The sequence below is a fragment of the Salminus brasiliensis genome, chromosome 12, assembly GCF_030463535.1.
Source record: "Salminus brasiliensis chromosome 12, fSalBra1.hap2, whole genome shotgun sequence".
Taxonomy (NCBI): Eukaryota; Metazoa; Chordata; class Actinopteri; order Characiformes; family Bryconidae; genus Salminus; species Salminus brasiliensis.
This window is the reverse complement of record NC_132889.1, coordinates 29100426-29122701: the sequence shown is the minus strand read 5'-3', so window position 1 is coordinate 29122701 and position 22276 is coordinate 29100426. Positions and strand designations below refer to the sequence as shown.

The 22276-nt window shown below is 42.7% G+C and overlaps 1 protein-coding gene across 5 annotated transcripts in view; it reads right to left on the bottom strand.

Annotated features, from left to right (window-relative positions):
- The window catches only part of spop (speckle type BTB/POZ protein), a 112345-nt gene that overhangs the window by 63083 nt on the left and 26986 nt on the right, over positions 1 to 22276 (bottom strand). For 3 of the 5 annotated variants that reach the window (XM_072694402.1, XM_072694403.1, XM_072694404.1), the window contains exon 3: positions 894 to 1245. In XM_072694402.1, the coding sequence (XP_072550503.1) occupies positions 894 to 971 (78 nt within the window). In that variant the 5' untranslated portion in view covers positions 972 to 1245. Of the gene's footprint in view, positions 1 to 893; positions 1246 to 5037; positions 5208 to 22276 lie in introns of those variants that run through there. The other 2 variants (XM_072694405.1, XM_072694406.1) reach the window with 2 other exon arrangements.

Genomic DNA, 22276 nt, shown 5'->3' with positions numbered 1-22276 from the left:
AGCGAAAAATAATCCAGAAGAGCAGTTAAGCAACAGTAAAGTGTGAAGGTCTCTCATCTGTGCGTTTCCTGAAAGCATCTAAAAACTTAAAGCCACACCATGTAGTATTTTTACCTTCAAATCATTGTGATGCTCCACTTACCTGTAATAGGAAGAATAGGCAGGATAACACTTACACATACCCGGAGTCATATTTATGTAAAATCCTGAATTATTACTCTACCCAGTTAGTTGGCATGCTTCTTTTGCTTTCAGTGACTGTTCTGTATCTCTCAGCTTGTCCAGAAATGCATGTTTAAACTTAGCTGTGGCTTAACTCTACTTCCCAACTGTAGGGGGACCCATAATGATGCTTTAAATTGTAACGCAAGCATCACACTGAAAACTGTTGGGAAACCGAGCCCAGGCTGTTATTTATTTACTACCTTCCAGTGTATTTACGTGCCATTACTGGCTGCACTATAATGGCATTTGTCTGAACTGTATTCAATCTCCCATTAATATTTAATGACAGAATCAGTAACGATAAACAGTATTTCTTGTTTCTGGGCTCCCCCCACAGTTGCGGAGTGTAATTCACTTTCTCCGCACTGCTGTTAATACCAATCACGCTTTGAGCTCCCCCTTGAGGACAGCTATAAATGTGCATTTGTTGACCAAACCGCTGAGAGATACAGAACCGGCACCTGAAGTGAAAGTAGCATGTGGACAGTCATGGTAGAAGTCAGTGGAGCATTAAAATGATTCTGAAGATGATATTTTAAGGTAGAATTGCTACAGAACGATGACTTAATTATAGAGTGTCTATTCCTATTACACAGCATAAAGGATGACATGCACAAAGGTTACAAATTACAAAACCTCTCTTATACGACAAGGCGGCAAACACCCACCTGTGTGTAACACCAGCTTTCGGCCACAGGGCCGCTGGTCATTTCAGCTGGGGGGGGCGGACTCGGGACCCTGGACATCGCCAGCTTTGAACGTGCGAGGTGGGGAGGGCACTACAGCTGCCAGCAGACGATGCTCTCACACACACACACACACACACACACACACACACACACACGTAAGCTCGCACACACTCTCGGAGTAACGCTTCCTCACACTCTGGCACAAACTCTGAGCTGGGAAAGCACAGCCGCCGCTAGGATCTGTGCACACGCTGAGGTTCAAAGCTGTCCAGAGAAGACGGATGGAATGCAGGGTGGAGCACACGGAGCACAGTCACAGCAACAGCAGATCCTGAGAGAGGGAGAGAGGGAGAAAGAGAGTCTCATCATTAACACTCATTATCAATAAAGATTATGATGTACACATTGAAGAAATGATGAACCGTTAAAGAATTTCTCATTTACATTTTTCTTTTTCTATTAAATACATTCACATTCAGACATTTTTGCACTGTAATGTATTTAAGAAAATGTATTTAAGTCTGAATAGCTAAGCAAGTCAATTTAGATTTTCTTAAGTAATATGAAAGTAACAAATATAAAAAATACTGCTACTAGTATATTACTTTTTATTTATTATTTTTATTTATTTCAAACATATATAAACAAACAATATATTACTGATTCAACACTACATCAAGATACCATACAAACCCCATTTCTAAAGGAATAATAAACAGAATAATGGTAATAATGGGAAAAATAACATCATACACAAAAACGGTAAACGATAAGCAATTCCTCTGCGCAGTAATGTTGCCTATTGTAGTACAGACCACTCCATGCAATGTCATGCAGCTTCCACATGTACATTTTATCATAAAATATTGAATTTTTCATCCTACAGCAGTGTTTTATAAAACGTTTGTCTTATTAGTATTTTTTCTTTCCCAATCACCACTGTAACCACCGCGCTCCTTTCCATTAGTGTCTCAAGTGCCGTCATCATCAAACTAACAGGTGCGTCCAGTTTCCCAGAGCAGAGGCACAATCTTAAATGTCTCCCTATTCCCTGTGTAGCGCAATATGTAGGTCTTAGAATAACTGCTTCTGGAGCCCAAACCGATCATAACCATGTCTAACAAAAAGTCATTTGGGATTTAGCCACATGTGCACAATTCCAAGCTGGATATTACTGCACTATTTGGGTGCAGCAGCCTCTGTTACTCATCCAACATGAAAAACCTGGACTACTTCTGAATAATAAAACATTTTTTCTACTGTACTACTCATCTTTTTTAGTCTCTCAACACCAATGACATCACTTTAAACAGTAAGCCTGGACCAACATACTTTTTTCAGTTTGGCTGTATTTTCATTTATCTGTAATTTGGGCTATCCGTTCATTAACTTTGGTAAAGAATCCCATATCCAAAGCATTCGGGAATGCACGTCCCTACTAGTCCTGAGCCCTGAAAAATCAACATGCAGTGCACGTTACATACTTGACATACAAATGCTACATAATAAATTGCGTTGATAGGACGCATCAGCAGAGCACCAGCTACATACTGGAAAACAAAAAGTCAACAAACCCATGACTCAGCACAGACATGCTGCTCTAACACTTGTCATTTTAATGTGACGTCTGATTGCACACCAACAGTCCCAGGTGCCTCAAACTGCAAGTCCGACCATAGATCAAATCTAACGAAACCAATGCCAACAGGAGAAATGTGTCTCCATCAAGATCACTGCAGTTTCCTAATGGATGACACTAAACACCAAAGCGATACGGATTTCTCATCACCATCCCAAATGAAACGCATCAAAGCAGTCACTGTTTTAAATTAGGACCCATGTAGCACTCAATACTGCAACAACTCAACCCAATAATGTAAGAACACCCAGAAACAGCATAAAACTGAGTACCTGTTTAAAAATGCAGTAAAATCAAATGTAAAACTACCTAATATAGTTCTCGGAGTTGTTCAAACATTGAGCTGGAAGCTGCTCTTTCCTGCTCAGTACAAACTACCAACAAAGGATGCAGACCCCAGCGTTTCTATGTAAAGGCATTTTGAGATTGCATTTATAACTAGGTGAGGGTAAAGGTACAAGGAGGTGTCCGGAGATCACACTAACTTTAATCTCACCATAAAATTATATACATTCAACATTTTAAATGACCAATAGCACTTATTAACTTCAGTTCTTCATATTATTAAAAAATATATAGACCCAAACAGACTCCCTGATCACACACAGGGGGGTATTTGGGCTTGGGTTTGTCTGGATATATGTGCACTTTGGGCATGTCTGGATATAAAACCATATCTAGCCATTATTATTCAGCCATTATTTTAAGCACATTTCCTTGTGTTGGGAACAGCACGAATACACTAGATTACATGCACTTTAATAAGGGGTATAAATACCCCACCGCACTGCTGAGCATTCTGTTGAAGTACTGTTCAGCACTTAATATGTAAACCTTTATTTAGAGTTTTGTGAAAATGAAAGGAATTGTGCTCAATTTAACTTATTCGGAGGACAATATTTGTTTCGATTAATCGACTAATTGAAAAATAGTCATTAGTGACAACATGTCCATTTAAATGGTTTATAATTAACTTTATGGACTAAATTATTGGGACATATGCTCAATCATAATTTCTTTTTAAATCAAGGGCATTATAAAAAAGTGTTTATCCTGCTTCTGTTGGAGTAAATGTTTCTACGACTCAGGGAAGGATTTCTCCTAGATAGGAGGACAATATTTGCTTAGAATAATCGACTAATTGAAAAAATAATCGCTAGATTAATCGGAAAAATAGTCATTAGTGACAGCCCGAAAATCTTGGATTTTCACATTCTCAACAGGTGGTAGCTGTATACAGTGGAGTCAGAAAATATAAGATCCATTTACATTTAAGGCATTTAGCAGATGCTCTTATCCAGAGCGACTTACAAAAGTGCTTCACTGTTTACTCAAGAGTAACCTCAGCTAGTTTGAATAGACTACTAATTCAAATGTACCTCTAAGCTTAGACATTACTAAACACAAGTCAATAAGGAGACCATAGTACTCTACTCTTCGTCCAAGTACTCTACCAAGGAAGAGCTGGGTCTTCAGTCTGCGTTTGAAGACTGAAGATTCGACTCAAAATCTGTTGCTATTTTTTTAACCTTGAATATAAAAAACGGATTTTTTAAAATGATAAAAATGTATAAGAAATAATTCAAGATTCAGTGGTGGCTAGGGGCAGTGGTGGCTCAGCGGTTAGAGCGCCGGGATATCGATAACAGGGTTGTGGGTTCGATTCCGGGCTCGGCAAGCTGCCACTGTTGGGCCCTTGAGCAAGGCCCTTTACCCTCTCTGCTCCCCGGGCGCTGGAGTTGGCTGCCCACCGCTCTGGGTGTGTGTGTACTCACTGCCCCTAACACACAGGTATGTGTGTGTGTTCACTACCAGATGGGTTAAATGCGGAGGACACATTTCGCTGTACAGTGACAAATACGTGCACCTTTACCTTTTAAATACTAAAAACAAAGTAAAAAAATAAAAATAAAGAAATAAAATACAAATTCTTTTGGACTTTTTACTTCAATTGCTTGGCTGATCATTTGTAATGCTATTTGTATGAATCACAAAAGAATGAAAATCAGCATTTTCACTGAATCTCACTGTATGTTTGCGCTGCACCAGGCTTTTAGGAAACTCTCTCAAAAACAGAAGTCCAACAAGTGCTCAGTATGAGCTGAAGCACAGCATGTTCGGACAGTTTTTTTCATTCCAATGAACTGACGCGGTCAAAACGGTTGGTCAACATTATGACAAACCGATGCCCAAAGATGCCACAGTAACCTCATTCACCACAGTAAAGCTCATCCTGATGCTGTTTCTAGCAGACTAGACCAGCCCTGGAGAGTCACAGTTTGGGCTTTTTAACTGTTCTAAAACAACTGATTCATCTCACGAGCTAATTATCAGCCCCGTCATGAAGCGCTTCAGGCATGAACTTTTAATAACATGCAAAACAAACTAATACACTTCACTTCCTCTCTGTCTCTCATCGGCACAGGGAGGAACGGAGAGAAAAAAAAAAGAGTAAAAAAAGCAAAGCTGAAGCCACCTCATCACCTCTTCATCTTTCCTTTCTTTCCGGCTCCCTTGTTCTGTGCTCTCCTCTCTCGCCTTTGTCACTCAACCCGCGCCTCCCTCAGCCAGCAAGCGGGGAAGCGAGGGACAGTCCGTTCCTTTTTTCTTTAATTAGCGTCTGATTGAAAGGATAGATCACGGCCTGGTGGAACCTTCAAGAAATTACAGAACAAGTTTGAGGAGAAGAGGAAGAAGAAGAAGAAGAAGCGGGAAGAGAATAGAGGGAACGGCACAACAGAGATGTGGTGGGGGTGGTGGTGGTGATGTGGTGGCAGGTGGGGTGATTAACTAGTGGAGGAAGAATAGCAGTTAGCACATGGAGGCTGGATGGTCTGCAAGCGGAGAGAAAAAAGGTCAGTTCTAAAGTTTTGAGAGGAAAAGTGGAAAGGGCCACAGAGCAACTGAACCCTGTACCTACATACCTTTACAGTCATGCTCACGGAGTTTAATTAACACTCGGAGAAAACTTTCTATTCCCTGGATTTGATCACTGATAAAGAGCTGCTGTCATACTTATTTTGATAACCGATTGACCATTTGAGCCCTACAGGCCTCACAGGTACATGTGGCTCTCAGCTCTCTCAATAATGAGCCATATGTGACCTAGAACGCTGTGTGGAGAGGTACTCTGACCCTAAACCTGAAAAACAGAGGTCAGACTTTCATATTTTTGTAAAATCATACCTGTTCTGGTGCTTAAAATAAGTTTACCAGAGTCTCAGCTTCACAAGTAGTGGAATAAAATGGTATTTTAACAGCGAGAGGAAGAAGACATTTCTGAGTGGGCATTGGTCAGCTTCACACACAACCACAGACAGACCCACAAGGTCCACCAATTGCAGAAGAGAGGCAGATTATGGACACACAAATCCACCAGTTATAGAAACTCGTATTCTGCCTCTCGCTGTGTCTGAGTGCCCATTGGACAGTTTCATTTACAGAAGTTACTAAGAAATAGGTCTGAAAAGCAGCACGTCTCGCTAGGATCTCATAAATCTGGTAGTTTGAGGAGATTTATAACAGACCTGTGCTACTGTTGCTGCTCACACTACCTTAACAGGTCACTGTCAGAAATCAATAACCTCCAATATCAATAACTCCAGACACTCTGTAAATACACTCATTCACATCTCAAACAACCATCTGGAGGCTTGACTGGTTCGTTCCTTGGTTAAAGGGTTCTTCACACAGGTGGAAAACCTTCTATAGACAGTTCTTTATAAACATTTTAAATGGTTTATAATAAACATTATGGACTAAATTATTAGTCCATAATTAGTCCATATTAGTCCATTAGGAAGGCTTCCTACTACATTTTGACTGCATTCAGCAACACGTGAGGGCAGTATGTGGGCTGATCACCACCCACCTCATCCTAACTCCCCACCTGATCCCAAAAGTGCTGAATGTAGCACCATCATTCCAGAGAACACCATTCTACTGCTCCACAGCTCGATGCTGGAGACTTTACACCCCCCTCTAGCCCAGCTTTAGACATGGTGTCAATGGGTTCATGTCTATTTGCTCCAGAAAGTCCTATTCTATTGGCATCAGTACCAGGCATGTATGTAACTTTGTGCAAAAGTAGCAGAATGCATTTATTAGAAGGGGTGTCCACAAACCTTTGGACATGTAGTGTAAACAGCACCAAAAATGGGTTAAACATGGGTTTTTTACTTTTAACTTTTCTTCTCTCTCTTTTTTTTTTAAACCCCTAGCTGTTATTGTCTTGCTGTTGCCCACTGTCAAGGGATTTACTGGGACGAACTGTTTAAATATCTAAAAACTGGTTAAACTGGGGGAGGAGGTTAATACTTTTGACCTGTAGTGTATCGTGAAACTGTATTCAAGTATTGCGATACTATATTATACTATACTATATTGTCCACTCCTACCTCCAACAGTCCAACAGACCGTACCTCCTATGGTCCAGGTTCACCAGCTCTACTGAGGTCATCAATTCCATTGTCCAACAATTCTACTCTACAACTGGGCTTCGGCTACCCCTCCTCTCTCTCCCACGCCCCCCCCCTCTCTCTTCCCCTCTCTCCCACGCCCCCCCCTCCCCCTCCGTCTCTCTCTCATTTGTCCTATTTGAGTCTGATGAAAAACACTGGTGGCATTTTCACTCAGTGAGACAATAAAATATTAATCACTCAAAGTTGGGGAACAAGTTGGTGCCCATTTGCAATTTAAATTACAGTAGACTTCCTGGCAATTAATTTGTGCATGCACACGCATCATTGTGTGTGTGTGTGTGTGTGTGTGTGTGTCTGTCTTTAGTCATGTGTCGCCTGCTGTCTATTTTCCCAACTTCATTTTCAATGGTATTTGTATCATGTCTACCGCAACTGTCAACTAATCAACAGGAACTCACTTGGTGGCAACATAATAATGTTCACAAAGCAGCTAACAATCGCTCCACTCTGTAAATAGGCCCTGATGATCGGCGGTAACACACACACACAAACAAAAATGAGCAAACATACACACACACACACACACTTTAGCTTCGGCTGACAACAACAGATTACAGCCAGAGCTAAAAGCACGTCAGGGCTGTAAGAGGAAGTGAAGCCTGCTAATCGAAAGCCTTTTTCATCAGACACCTTCAGACACTTCATTCATCACTATGGGCTCTCTTACACACACAGAAAACACACACGGACAGTGACTAATGGCTAATAATTCACAAGACATAGACAGGATAAATATTGACACACATACCCATGCAATTACTAGGTTTATATATATATATCTGATAGTAACAATATTTCAATAGTAACAATATTAAGAACAGATTCACATTATGCCAAAAAATTAAGAGCTCAATTACTGTTCTGTTCTCTGTGTTCTTTTTTCTTTTTTTTAATTTTTAGTTTTTTTTAATTGATCATCCTGTTTTTTTTTCTAAGGATGTTTTCACACCTACAGTTGGTCTGCTCTGCTCCAAATCAGTAACGAGTTTCTAATTCTGGAGCGTTTTCCTTGGTTTAGATTGTTGTCAAGGAAAGATCCAACTTGGACAAACCCCCTCAGAACAAACCACACCACGTGAGAACAATCACTTCTCACCAGGATCTTATAATCCTGGTCATTTGGGCAGGTTTATAACTGACCTGTGAAACTGTTCACACTGCCTTTACAAGCCACTGTCAGAAATCAATAACCTCAATAACTTCAGCCACTATACATACACACACACACACACATGCAGACACAATATACACATTTTATGGACTAAATTATTGGGACACCTGCACAATCATCATTTCATCCTTTCATTACTTCTTTTAACTAGTGAAGACAGCATGTTTAATGACCACTCCACCTCACTCCTCACCACAACACAGTTATTGTTTAAATTGATTGATTCTAAAGGCTTCTGGCTGAGTTGTCCATCTCAGAAAAAAACCTTATTCTTGCAGGTGAAAATAAATAGCTATATTTTAGATACATCCCATGTTTAGACCCAATTTAAGAGCCGCCAAGGCAATTAATTACGTCTATTACCAAGCAACAGACAACATGCCCTGACAACACAGCTTTATCACCATACAAAGCAGATAAAACACCACCAAACTGCGATAAGCTTGAAGTTTCAACAACCTCGGTCGGGAAAAGCTAAGAACACAGTGACTGCCTTCCCAAATCTCCCCCATAACCCACCCCCCCCCTTCCTCTGCTGTATAACGGGGTTGTTGCCCTCCCTTCTCAATTTCATTTTCAATTTCCATTTCCCTAAGCCAAGCTCAGTGAGTCTGCGTTCCCTGTGCTCCGTGCTATTGCTCCGAATAAAAAGTTCAACTCTGTATGCTCATTATTCACAGCCATGGCTGCACTGCTTTATTTATTTATTTATATCTATTTCTTCTTGATTATTTTAGTTCTTATGTTTTACCATATGAATAAACATAAACACCACTACGATACAGAACCTTCATATCCTGTCACCTTATACCTTACACCTTTCAACTGAACAGCTAGAGGTGAGGGACAAAAAGAGGCTTCGGAATTAGGACACCACATCCCAAAGCTGGGACAGGACATGGGGAAATCGGTCAAGTTCAGGTGCCTCTCTAATATTACTTCCTTATCTGTTGTTAGGCCAAATGAACAAAACCTCTGTACTTTCTGTAGCTAACTGTGGAATTTTGGCACAGCTGAAAAACAAAGCCGGCGCAGGAAAAGCGAACCCTGTGTACCACAGCAGATATGAGCTCTGGTGTTAGCACAGAGGAGTTTTGGGGCGTACTGGGAGGAGCCGGCTGCCAGGCAAGGCGATTTAGCCCTTCAGGAACTCATTACAGCAGCCGCTAGCCTGCCAAAATAATTAATGAATTAATGAAGGGAGGAGAAAAAGCATCCCACACGCAGCGGCTCTGGCCTGAAAGTCTCTTTTAGTTGCGACTTGAAAGAGAAACATCAAATGCAGCGCCACCCACAAGATTCTCCCTCCGGGTTCCACTTCCTGTGGAGGAGAGGAAATGTGTCCCATCCCATTTTTCTAAAAAATAAATAACTCAAATAAATAAATAAGTAAGTAAAGCCCCTCCCACTGTCCAAGTCACCAGATCGCCGTCAGCCGGGGGCGGAGCTTTATAACAGAAACGGGAGGGGTGTGGGCATCAAACGGCTGTAACCTTGAATTGCATTTGTAGGTTGTACGACCAGAGAGCGAGAGAGCGAGAGCGAGATACTGGTGAAAACATCAGAGAAGAGGCCTTATTTCTTTACTCCTCATTTCAGTCTGAAGATGCACTGGATTTTCTAACGATTTTAACCAATTCAGATAAACTAAAATACGTAGAGCATCAGAAACATTATAGCAATGACATCAGCAGATGAGTATTAGCTGTCTGAGCCAACCTGTTACCCTCTCCTACTCCACCTCATCCCCATCTCCATCTCCTCAGCGCCCCCTTACTCCATCCCCATCTCCTCAACACCCCCTTAGTCCATCCTCATCTCCTCAACACCCCTTACTCCATCCCCATCTCCTCAACGCTCCCCTTACTCCATCCCCATCGCCTCAATGCCTCCTTACTCCATTCCCATCTTCTCAGCGCTCCCCTTACTCCATCCTCATCTCCACAACGCCCCCTTACTCCATCCCCATCTCTTCAGCGCCCCCCTACTCCATCCCCATCTTCACAATGCCCCCTTACTCCATCCCCAACTCCTTAATGCTTCCTTAACGCCCGACACTCCACCTACCATCTCCTCAACGCCCGATACCCAATCTCCTTACTCCATCCCCTATCTCCTCAAAGCTCCCGCACTCTACCCCACCTCCTTAACACCCCCTTACTCCACCCATCACTCCATCCTCATCATTTCAACACCCTATTACTCCATCCCCATCTTCTCAATGCCTCATTACTCTACTCCATCTCAATCCCTCTCTTCAAAGCTCCCTCACTCTACCCCACCTCAACACCCCCTTACTCCATCCTCATCACCCTATTGCTCCATCCCCATCTTCTCAACGCCCAGACACTCCACCCCCCATCTCCTCAACACCCCGATACCCCATCTCCTCAGCAATGCCTTACTCCATCGCCACCACCTCAACGCCCCATTACTCCATCCCCATCTCCTCATTGCTCCCTTACTCCATTCTTCTCTCCTCAACTAACTGTGAATGGGCTTGAGTGATGATACGAGTTCTGGACCATCTAACGACTGTTAACGTAAGAAGAGCCGATGCCAGCTAGAAGAGTTCCACATGGCCGGAAATGAAGAAACGAATGAGTAAATAAATAATGACATACAAAATAATAAAAAAACCTAAATACAAAATAATAGGTTATAATCCAGGTTCTACAATTTATAAACATTTATTATATCAAGGACTGGGAACTATATTCAGCCCTGTAGTGAAAGTGCAGAACAGCACAGACAGTTTTGAATAAGTGACTTTTTTTCAATCTGAATTATTCAGAGAGCTCATGTCCAAGTTTTGAACTCAGGCCCAGGAGGTCTCCGCTCCACCTCCACGTCACCCAGTCCCAACTCTGAAACAATCACGCAAGCAGCTCCAGTGTCCGAAAGCCCAGTTCTGTCCTGATTCCATCACTCATCACTGGCTTTTCTTTACTCGGCCTCAGACTCTCCCTCACTCTCTCGGTCTGGGTGTCCTCTCATTAGTACACAGTGCTGGAGTCTTGGTGTTTGTGTTAACAGTTTGCCCTTGCATACTGCTTCAGTGTGATCAATTAGACTGTGTGCGCACACACACACACACACACACACACACACACCACACACACACACACACACAGCGGTGTGGCACTTCTAATTACAAATTAATGCACAGCACAATTTCTATATACGCAAAATCAAGAGACCAACATACCCAAAGGCAGTTCCCTGTGAGCAAAAGCCTGTACACTAGCAGTATAACCAAAACACACACACACACACACACACACACACACACACACAAACTTACAATATTTTAGGTAACAGAATCAGTACACAGAGGCACATCACTTACTTTCAGTTCACTGAACTACTAATCAGGGATGTACCAATAAGGGAGCTGTGGGATGAAACTTTCATTCACAGATCAGCTGATGTGGACACTGATACATAAACCTTTCTAAAACGTAATACACAATGGACAAAAGTATTTAGACACCTGTTCATTCACTGTTCCCTCCAAATTCAAGGGCATTTGTTTTGTTGGAGTAACTGTCTCTACTGTCCAGGGAAGGTATTCCGCTACATTTTGGAGCATTACTGTGAGGATTTGACTGCATTCAGCAATAACAGCATTGCTGAGCGCAGGATGTTGGATGATCTCCACCCTATCTTATCCCCTACTGACAAACGTATCCCAAAAGTATTGAACGGAGCACCATCCTTCCAGAGAGCACAGTTCCACTGCTCCACAGCTCAATAATGGGGGGCTTTGTACCCCTCTAGCCCACACCTGGCATTTGCAGATGGACAGATTATCTGCTCCAGAGAGCCCTATTCTATTGGCAATATTTCTCTACAGGGACTAGGCAAGCCGTGTGTGTGCAACCCCTGTATCAGATCATCAGCTCCGTGCCAAGCCCTTTTCAAAAATGAGGTTTTCAAGAATGCTTTTTCAAGAACAGTTTTCAGGCGTTTTGTGTGAACAAGCAAAACACAGCTTTTTAAAAATGCTGACAACGAGCAGTTCACATCAGCACACCTGCTGCTAAAATTACACTGTGGTCGGACGTCCTCTGCCACATTTGGAAAAAAGCGTGGGAAGAGTGGGAAAATATGTTTGAGCTCTGTATTTAGGTCTATCCTGGTCGTTACTCTTGCTTCTTGAGGAATTTTACATCCAATTTTGTGAGGTTAGCACCCCCTGCAGGGCTGACATGCTCACAGTAGCATTATCGGGCCATTATTGCGTTTCTGTGTGGATGATGAGACTTTTAGAAACGCTGCTGGTCCCGATAAGTCTGGACGGGGGGCCTCAGACTACAAGAGGCGGGGCAGTAGGTGCCTGTGTTCCTTTAGTTTGCTACATGCATATTAAACGCAACATTTATAAACAGACAGGCAGACAGTGTTGCTATAGAGAAGTGAGATCAATATGGATGTATTTAATATTACAAAACAGCAGCATATCACAAATCTTGAAAAGTCACAACAGATGGAGTACTCCTCGTGATTGCCACCATAACGTACTCCCTTCCCCCCCCAAAAAATCCATCCACACAGCGTTCCCAATGACTGATTATGCTCCACATTCTCCAACCGTCTCCTGATAAACTGTGTGTCATTCCGAAAAGGGCACGCAATCCGCAGGAAGCATCTCCATCCAGGAGATTCATCAAAAGAAGACCGTAGCAGATTATTAGGACCAGCGCAGACGTACTTGTCATAACAGCAAGTCCGCAATCTACAGTTTTCTCATCAGAAAAAGCCAGAAGTTTCTTGCTATAATGAGAAGAGGGAAGAGAAATGTGGGAGTGGGGGGGGGTGTAGGGGCAGAAGGAAGCAGAGGGGGCGTGAGAGGTGGAGCGGTTAACTCGCTGCCTGTAATTATGCGATTTATAATTAAAATGCAAATGCACTGCACTGCCAGTCTATTAGACATGATCAAATTTCACTGCAATTCTCTCCCTCTTCCTTTCTCTACAGCACACTCCCCTCTCATAAGAATTCTGTAACAGCGTAATGCCAGTATTACTACAAAGATCCTTTACATGCCTCTAATCCACTTCTCACCATTGACAGCTCTGTGCAGACAGACAATGCTTTCTGACATCTTCTTAAAGCAGAACTCGGTTAAATTTTAACAAGCGCCATCTTCGGCACTAACTACAGAGTGACCTTGCTCTGTGCAACAGTCGTTATATCTAACATTCAGAAGACATTTCAAGGGTGAAATCTTTTCTATTATAACATTTAAGTTTTTATTCCAAGTCTATTTCTACACTGTATGCTTAAAAACCTTAATTAAGAATTACTCCACACCGACTAATTGATTAATTACTATCTCCATTTCTATTAGAAATCAGATCATCAATCAGTCATCACTGAGAGCAAGTTCAAAGCTGGTGCAGGAAAATAACAGATTAACACGGATCAGATTTGTGGACGTCCCTTCATGCCCTCTACGCAGCCAGTTAGGGGTTCCCCAAGGCTCACCCTCGGGTCCTTCCTTAATTTGCTACTGTACATCAAATGCTGGCTTCAGCATAAACGCCAGAGAGTTAAAACACAGGCACAGCAGAAGCAACAAAAAGAACTTCTCCCAAATGGATCATTAGGGCTTTTTCAATTCAAACCAAAGATAGTCACAACTGGAGAAAGGCGCAAGAAGAAATGTCCTTCAGCTTGACTTTGCCAGGTTAACACATTTCTAGCATCAATTATCCATCTCCAGTGGATTTCAAAGATGTTTTTATTACCGCAGAGCTGCACAATTAGCAGGCACTCTTGCTCATAAAAGCCGGCAAAACAAAGCATGTCTACAGCTAGTTTTGTCTGCTCCCCTCGGTTGCGTCTAATCTCTACTGATCCCCCTTTCCACACAAACACTCGGACAGCCGCGCTTTCAAACGACTCAAAACACCCAGTGCTTTTCTCCCTCGGCCAAGGTTTTTTTCCCAGCACCCTTTCTTCCATGTGGTGCCAATTTATTTGCAAGAAAGTCAAACCCACTACCATCAAACTAGCAAGACATGGAGAAGACATGAGACACCCATCAAACTGCTTTTCCTTTTTATCAGGAACAAACAGCAGAACTACTTCCTGCCACAACATTCCACCAGTCAGATCTGTAATCTGACCAGAAATGTTATAATACACTCTTCAAATTCAAGGTGCTTCAAATGGTGCTTTGAGTGATGCCACAGAAAAAAGGACCTTGTGATGTGAAGAACCTGTAAACTGCTGAAGGTCACCAATCAAGTCAAAAATTCAAATCTTTAGGCCTTTGAAAAGTTCTTCACATTCATACGTCTCGATTACAAACTTCATGGAACCAAATGTGGTTCTTCTATGGGACTGTTCCTGAACTGTCTCTGAAAAATAAAAGTGCTACAAAGGGTTAACATAAAGGTCCATTATCAGGTTTAAAGGTTCCTGACCCTCCCATCTCTTTTACAAACTTGGTGTGTAGAGTATAAAGACTGCATGTCACTTAAACATGCCTACCATGTTCAATCAGGTACAAATCAAGGACACCAGCAGCCTGTACGAACCACTTAGCGTGAGAGACTGAACGGTCAGATATCTAAACAGTCATTAGGGTTCTGCTTATATTTGAGAGCCATGAGACGTCTGAACTCTGCTCCAGCAGAAGATCCTGTGTCTTGTGTTTTGTTTCTTGTCTGTTTCGTCCGAGAAAGATGCCCACATTCTTGGCAAAAAGGGTTTCTTCACAGTTCAGAAATCGGGTTGATTGGCTCATAATAACAGCCTAACCTCTGATGGTCTACATTTTTCAAAAGGTTCTGTACAGATACATCTACAAAACGTTGCCCATCACAGAGAAGAACCATTTAACCACCCAAATGACCTGATGACCTGACTTTGCGAGGAATCAAATTCCACCAGCAGTTCCAACATGTGGCAGTATATCTTCAGAGAAATGTAAAGGCTGTTAGTGCAGTAAAGAAGGACTACTTAGGCAGGTATGCAGTGTATAAAGAACACTAGTGAGCAGAAAGAAAAGAATGAATAGACAAAGGCCGGAAAGACAGACGAAAGAGGAATAGACAGAAACACCTGCAAAAATGAAAAAGAAAAAGAAAGAAAGAAGAGGGTTAGGAAAAAAGACAAAACAGAAAGACAGAACGGGGACAAAGACAAAAGGAAAAAAAACAGAGGGACAGATGAAAAGAGGGCAAAGAAATATTAAGACAGAAAGAAAAAAGACATAGGGACAAAAAGACAGACATAAAAGTGTAAAATATAAATTAGGAGAAAAGGGAGAAAACTACAATAATAAAACTTATAAGCAAACACACACACACACACACACACACACACGCTAATAAAAGCTACATGTTGGTTAGTCAGCGGTAAGCTGCTCTTCACAGCAGCATCTCCTCCTGTTTGCTGACGGGCATCTCTCGGTTTCCTGCAGCTCTGCTCTCGTTCCAGCACTGTTCTGATATCCTGTCTCTGCAAGTCAGGCAAAACACAGGTTGTGATTGGCCGTCGCGTACGTCAGTAAAGCACCCCATTCCTATCAAAGTAGACAGCTCTTGGCTTCACTGAACAATGCCTATAGCCAACAGTCTGGCGCGCCACACCAGAGCACTCCACCTTCAGGGCATCGTCATTGTAAACTTCAAATCTGAGGACCTCTACAGGGTTTGCTTCCAGCCACTTCCAGGAGCTTCCTAACATGCTGCACAACTGACACACACACACACACACACACACACACACACACACACACACACACACACACTATTGTGAAACACCAACTCAACCAGCTCAACAAAATCCCAGAGTAAAATGCAAACGTTATCTGACCCTGGACGAGAGTACTAATGAGCGGCTTGGGTAATTTCATGTCTAAATTGGGGTATTTTGGCTGTTGTGTATGGGTGCTCCAGGACTGCAGGCGGCGCTATGATACTTGTGTAAGAGGACAGCACTGTCTCTTTAGCACAGACTGTCACTACCAGATTCTCGCCCCCTGCCCGATTTTGTGCTGAGCATGCACACACATCTACAGTACAGATTGCAGCAGGGAATGCGGGCCGAGTGGCCAGTAGCAACCTGTGCTGCTCACATATGACAGAACGATAAAGAGCTAACGTTAGTTAGCTGAATGAGAGAACGTTAGTTAGCTGAATGGGAGAACGTTAGTTAGATGAATGAGAGAACATTAGTTAGCTAGAGCCATGTCCTGTTAAGCAGGAGGGTGGTTCCATGTAGATTAGCTAGCCAGCCAGACACCTGCTCCATTAACTCTTATAACCATATATAGCACTAATATAATATACAATATATGTTACTGTCAGTTACTACACACTCTCCGTGTGACTGAGTGCACCGCACCGTGATGTCCATACAGTCCGAATACTCATCACTGGCATCATTGCACCCCTACTAGACAAACTAGGTGCTCACCCATGTGACAAATATTAACTGCTATTGCACATCCTGCTTAATAATAATCCTGATATAGTACAATGCTGTGATTTAGCCCAGCCAGATGACCTCTTAGCCCAGCTAGGGTACTGACTTCAGCAATCTGAGAAAACTTTACTGCGCTGCTGTAAAGACATGCAAACACATTCCCCTCCACCAGAACCTCTCACTAAAATCAGTGTATGCTCACATTATCCACAGCTCCTATTATATACACTGAATCAATGCATTATGCAGTGAGGCCTGACACCAACTGCAGCAGGGGACATAACCCAGCTTTAAAGGGTGCCAAATGTCAGACAAGAACTTAAAGAGTGAGAGAGAGAGAGAGAGAGAGAGAGAGAGAGAGAGAGAGAGAGAGAGCTTAACAACGGCAGAGAGTGTGAGAGCAAGAGAGTGCACAAGAAATACACAGAGTCGGAGCACGAGAGAGAAAGAGGGAGTGCGAGAAGAAGAGAGCGCGAGAGAGAGAGAGAGAGAGAGAGAGAGAGAGAGAATGTGTGGAGAAATTAGCATCTGCACTCAGGTGGTCTTCACATTTTCCCACTGAATAATCTAGCCTCCCTTTCAGCTAAGTACCGCATTGGTGGCAGCGCTGTGCAGCTTTCCCTCATTAATATTAATATAGGACACGTTTGCCACGCTTGCTTCTCTGCAATCACAATGTTTACTTAATTTGTAATTTCAAAATTAGTCATAAGAAGCCATGTTGTAGCACTTTCTCTGGATGTGTGTTAATAACACACTCACAGCTTTAGTGCAGCTGAACAAGAAACTGCTGCTCGCCATCATAACTGTGACTAACAGAGCTAAACTAGCATGTAAAATGTACCACAGCTTAAACAGGGCTTATACATGCAACTGGGGGGGGGGTGTTCAATGCATTAAAGCCACATTAAAGCCCCCCCTATCATGGAATACTGAATTTCCCTAATTTATGGGTTGCAATACAAGCATGGTTAACGTAAAAAAAGCAGCCAGGGCCTTTAGAGGGCACAACTGGCCTTGCTCTCACCAGGCTTGATCAACAGAGATCAGTCCATAGTAGGGCTGCACGATATTGGGGGGGGGGGGGGTCTGGCAATATTACACTATTAAAAAGTCAGTGATTCAACATGTCATGATACTAATAATGCACTCTGCGTATCCAATAATTATATGGGGCAGATATAATCTGTCTCTGGTAGATTATACCAGAGCCCTAGTCCAGCCCTAGTCCAGCCCTAGTCCAGCCCTAGTCCAGCCCTAGTCCAGCCCTAGTCCAGCCCTAGTACACACACACACATACACACAAAGTGAGCTGACTGCAGTTCACAGTCAGAAAGGGGAGTCAGACTGCATTAGAAGATACTAAACACAGTATAGAACAGTTCAATTAATTCATTCATGCATTCATTACTATTACCTCAGTATTAATAAGCAGCATATCTTATCTAAACTATCTGGCTGTATTATTTATACAAACACAAAGATCCGAATCAGACAATACTCAGCATTAAAAGATGTTATATATTTATTAGGGACGTCCCGATCACATTACTATGCTCCCAATGTGATCTCAAATGTTGTGACATGAAATTCACATAATGACCCAAAAGACATGAATGTATGAATGTATCCTGCTTGAGAAATTTGCTATGGTCTAAGAGAGAGAAAGCAAAGAGGGGGGGCATTTAAACCAAGGGGAAAAAGATCTGCCCACGATCTATAGAGACGGTCTTACCTCGTGCCCACCTGCATGTGTACACATAGGAGTAATAATTTGTAGCAGCTGTTGCTAAAACTCTTAAGTACACATGTAGCTACATACAAGGGGTCAGGATTCCCCTCCTCCTCCTCCCCCTCCTCGCTCTGCTGCGGTGATGACAGAGGTTAAGTGGTCCTGAGTGCTACGCTGGTGGTGTTCTTTATCGTAGAGGCTGAAGGTACCGGCACCGCTATCTCTCCTCTCACCACCAAATCACTCCAAATGCCAACCAGATAACATACACACACACACACACACAAACACACACACATTCTCTCTCTCTCTCTCTCTCTCTCTCTCTCTCTCTCTCTCTCTCTCTCATTCTGTAAGAGTTCCGGAAGCAGACAGACAGAAGGAGGAGCAGTCTGTCTGGATGTGAGAGAGAAATGAAGAAACAGGGAGGAGTGACATTTAAAGCAGCACAGCTTGTATGCAAAAAGTCTTAAAGTGAATTATGTACACACACACACACACACACCTCCCACTCAGCAAAAGACCTTGGGCTCCAAACCAAGCCAAAGTATCCTTTCCACAGGCGCTCCACCTCTCACTCTGAGTCATTTAGAGCTCCACTCGGAGCAAACACAGAGCTAAAGTTGACGCAGCGAAACACCTCAAATTAAATCTGGAGTCAACAAGAAATAAACAACACTGAGTCACATATAACAATCTGGTGATGCCGTTAAGGACAGGCCCGTTCTAACTTACCTGTCAAAACACTAATCACATAAGGCAGAAAATACTGTAGCTCCAAAATGGCGACTTTACGGGAAAAGGCAAAAATGTTCTGAACTTTGAATGGAAGTCAATGTAAAAAAAGAGTTTTATTTCAAGTAATTTAGAGCATTTCTATTGGTCCATTCAACCAGAATTATTGACACAGTGTACAGAGCAGCTACAAGGTTTAAACCATGGAGAAAACTAATGAAACTAACTAACAAATTGGTGATACCCATTTTTCAAATGGTCAGCAGCAATATACTGGGACAATTTATTAATAGCATACTTTAAGCATATTCATCATATTTACCTTGAATATTAATTCTAATGAGAAGGTCAGACTAGATTATACAGTTAAAGACAGGCAGACATGAGGGTTAATTTTCGGAACGCCATTACATCTCTCAAAATGGCCAAAACAACCTTGTGGGGTGCTACAGTTTTAATGTCCCTTCATCCTATTATAAACCCTAACAGAGGTGTGGCTGTATCCAGAAATAGGAGAGCTAAAATTGGGTAGATTCACTTCCAAATAATTGTAAAACTTACATATGGTGATATTTTCCGAGGCGGTTACCCAATCATCCCATTACAACCCTATAGCCAGCTACCCATAAAACAGCCAAATAGCCACCTAATGCTAACAGTGCTGGCACAACTGACTTGATTCCAACTCACAATGGCCACCAACACTTCCCACAGTGGCTTCTGCAGTCACTTACTTGAACATAACTTCCACAACCTCCACTCCAAGCTGATCTGTCACACAGATGCAAAGTCCGATCTCGGACAGAAAAGCAAAGTCTAGAATCCCTTGTGGGGTTGCTTATGTAGCCATGGCTACAGCACCGTCAATCCCAATGCCGTCTCAAACACTCGCACGGTCCTGATCAATCAGAGCAGATGTGATTTTCTAGCTTTAACAAAACTGACACTTGTTAATGGCCATCAAGTCCCAAAAGGGTCCAATCGTACAATGGGCACGACTGGAGCTAAGAGCCCCTATCAGAACGCTACTCCTCTCCTAGAAAAGGACCACGGTGGAAACCTTTTTTCTGCATTATTCTGAGCATTTACTCCAGTTGGATCACCCAAACAACCTGCGAACACTCCTCTGGAACATTTAAGATCTTTTTCAGGGTGCTCCCAGCACGCAATATGAAATTGTGATTTGTTCGAGGGCTCATTTTCATGTTTTGGCTGTCGGCAAAGGCCAACACTGCAATAACGAATAAACAATCCACAGTGAAGCAGCAGAGCAGAAAGGGAGAATGTGACGGTGTGCGCGAGAGAGTGAGAAATATAGAAATGAGAGTGTCTCATTTCAGAAACCAGCACAAACATCTACATAACTTAATAAAGCTTGGGTTACATCCACAGTCCTTTCCTGATCTCCGAAACACAGTTCCAGCGAAGGCCAGCACAGTTTCTCTACATCAGAGCTACCACTGTCATTTCACTGGTGTTATTCCAACATGGCATTTCCTTTCTGAAATCGAAACACTGCAGCGATGAAACTAACTGAGCTGCTGCTTCCCCTCTAGAAGACCTCTGGCCACATAATGGTCAGGATGACATTAACACAATGACCAGCAATTAAAACACGACATCATCTCCTTATTCTCACAAACTTCAATCCTCCTACAGCAAAGTAACGTTCTCCACAGTCATTTAAATGGGCACAGGGCTGCGTGGTGCTACAGTTTTATTGCATGTTGAATTTGATGGGATTCCTTTTAGCATATTAGAAACTAAAACAGAGGTGTGGCTGTATCCAGAAATAAGAGTGGAGTGCTGGAATTGGGTAGATTTACTTCCGTAATGAATTATAGGCCAATCAGTCACGTGTACGGAATGGAGCTTAGACAGTCAATCACCCTTTTAGTGTTGAAACCTTAAACATGCATGATTAAGAGCTCACTAATGCTGATAAACTTGGGTCCTGGTGCTAAAAGCTGAAGGTCACCAGAGGATGAGGTGTTAGAACACAGTGGCACAGTGGTAAAAACCCAGGATCAGAAAAAAAGATCAAAGCTCAAAACAGCTGATTCCCAAACCATCAAAACTGCTTGTATTGGTGCAGATTTCGATCCACTGAGGGACACAGTGAGATTAGGATTTCGGAAATTTCATCTTTTAAACACTAACAGTGTTAAGGTGTGGGAATGGGTATTTTTGCTTCTGGGCTCCTCCTACAGTCGGAAAGAGTAATTCGTGCTTTGAGCCTCCTCTAAAGGACACGCTTTACACATGCATTTCTCGACAAGCTGAGAGATACGGAATCATCACATGGAAAAAGAAGCATGTGGACTGAGGCGGTGGAGTAATATTACAGAATTGTACACAAATATGAAATATGAAGCATTGTCCTACCCACCTCACCAGATTTACCTAGTGCAGCTGGCAGCGTGTCGAGCTCAAAGTAGCAATGATAGAGATGCTATTCTCCTTATTACAAGTCAGTGAAGCACCACAGTGTTATTTGTACTCTGGCTCTTATTTACACATCCAAAACTGATGTCCAGAGGTCCTGGAGGACTGGTATGCAGCACAGTTTGGTGATTTCCCTTCTCAAACACACCAGCTTCAACTTCAGCTGTTATTTGCCAGTGTGGTGGGTGTGCTAGAGAAAGGAAAATCACCGGTGCTGGACACTGGTCCTCCAGAACCAGAGTTGAACACCCCAGGAGAAGTCTGCTCACAGCGCATCTTAATGACTTTTAAAAGAGCTAAGTTGTAGAGCAAATGTTCACTGACGTTCAGGCAATATCTGTAAAAGCTGAAAATTGATGTTATTCCCCTTTAAGGCAAAGCTCGACAGCGAACTACAAAGCAGCAGTGAGAAGCACTCGGTGAGAGAGTGTGTGCGTGCGGGTGAGGGAGAGAGAGAGAGGCGGATGTGCTGGCTTCTCTGTGTTGATCAAAGACATGGCCACATTTCTACCGACAGGGTAATTAGCCAGTTCTGACCCTCATCTCCAATTTTACCTACCCGTCTCTGTGGGGGTCATCAGTCTCTCGCTTTCTCTCAGAAAACGGTGCCACATCAGATCAGTCAGGTTTGAGTGTGTGTGTGTGTGTATATATGTGTCTCTGTGAATGTATTGTAACTGGTCCTAAAAGGCAAACATAGGTCACAAAATCCCGTCA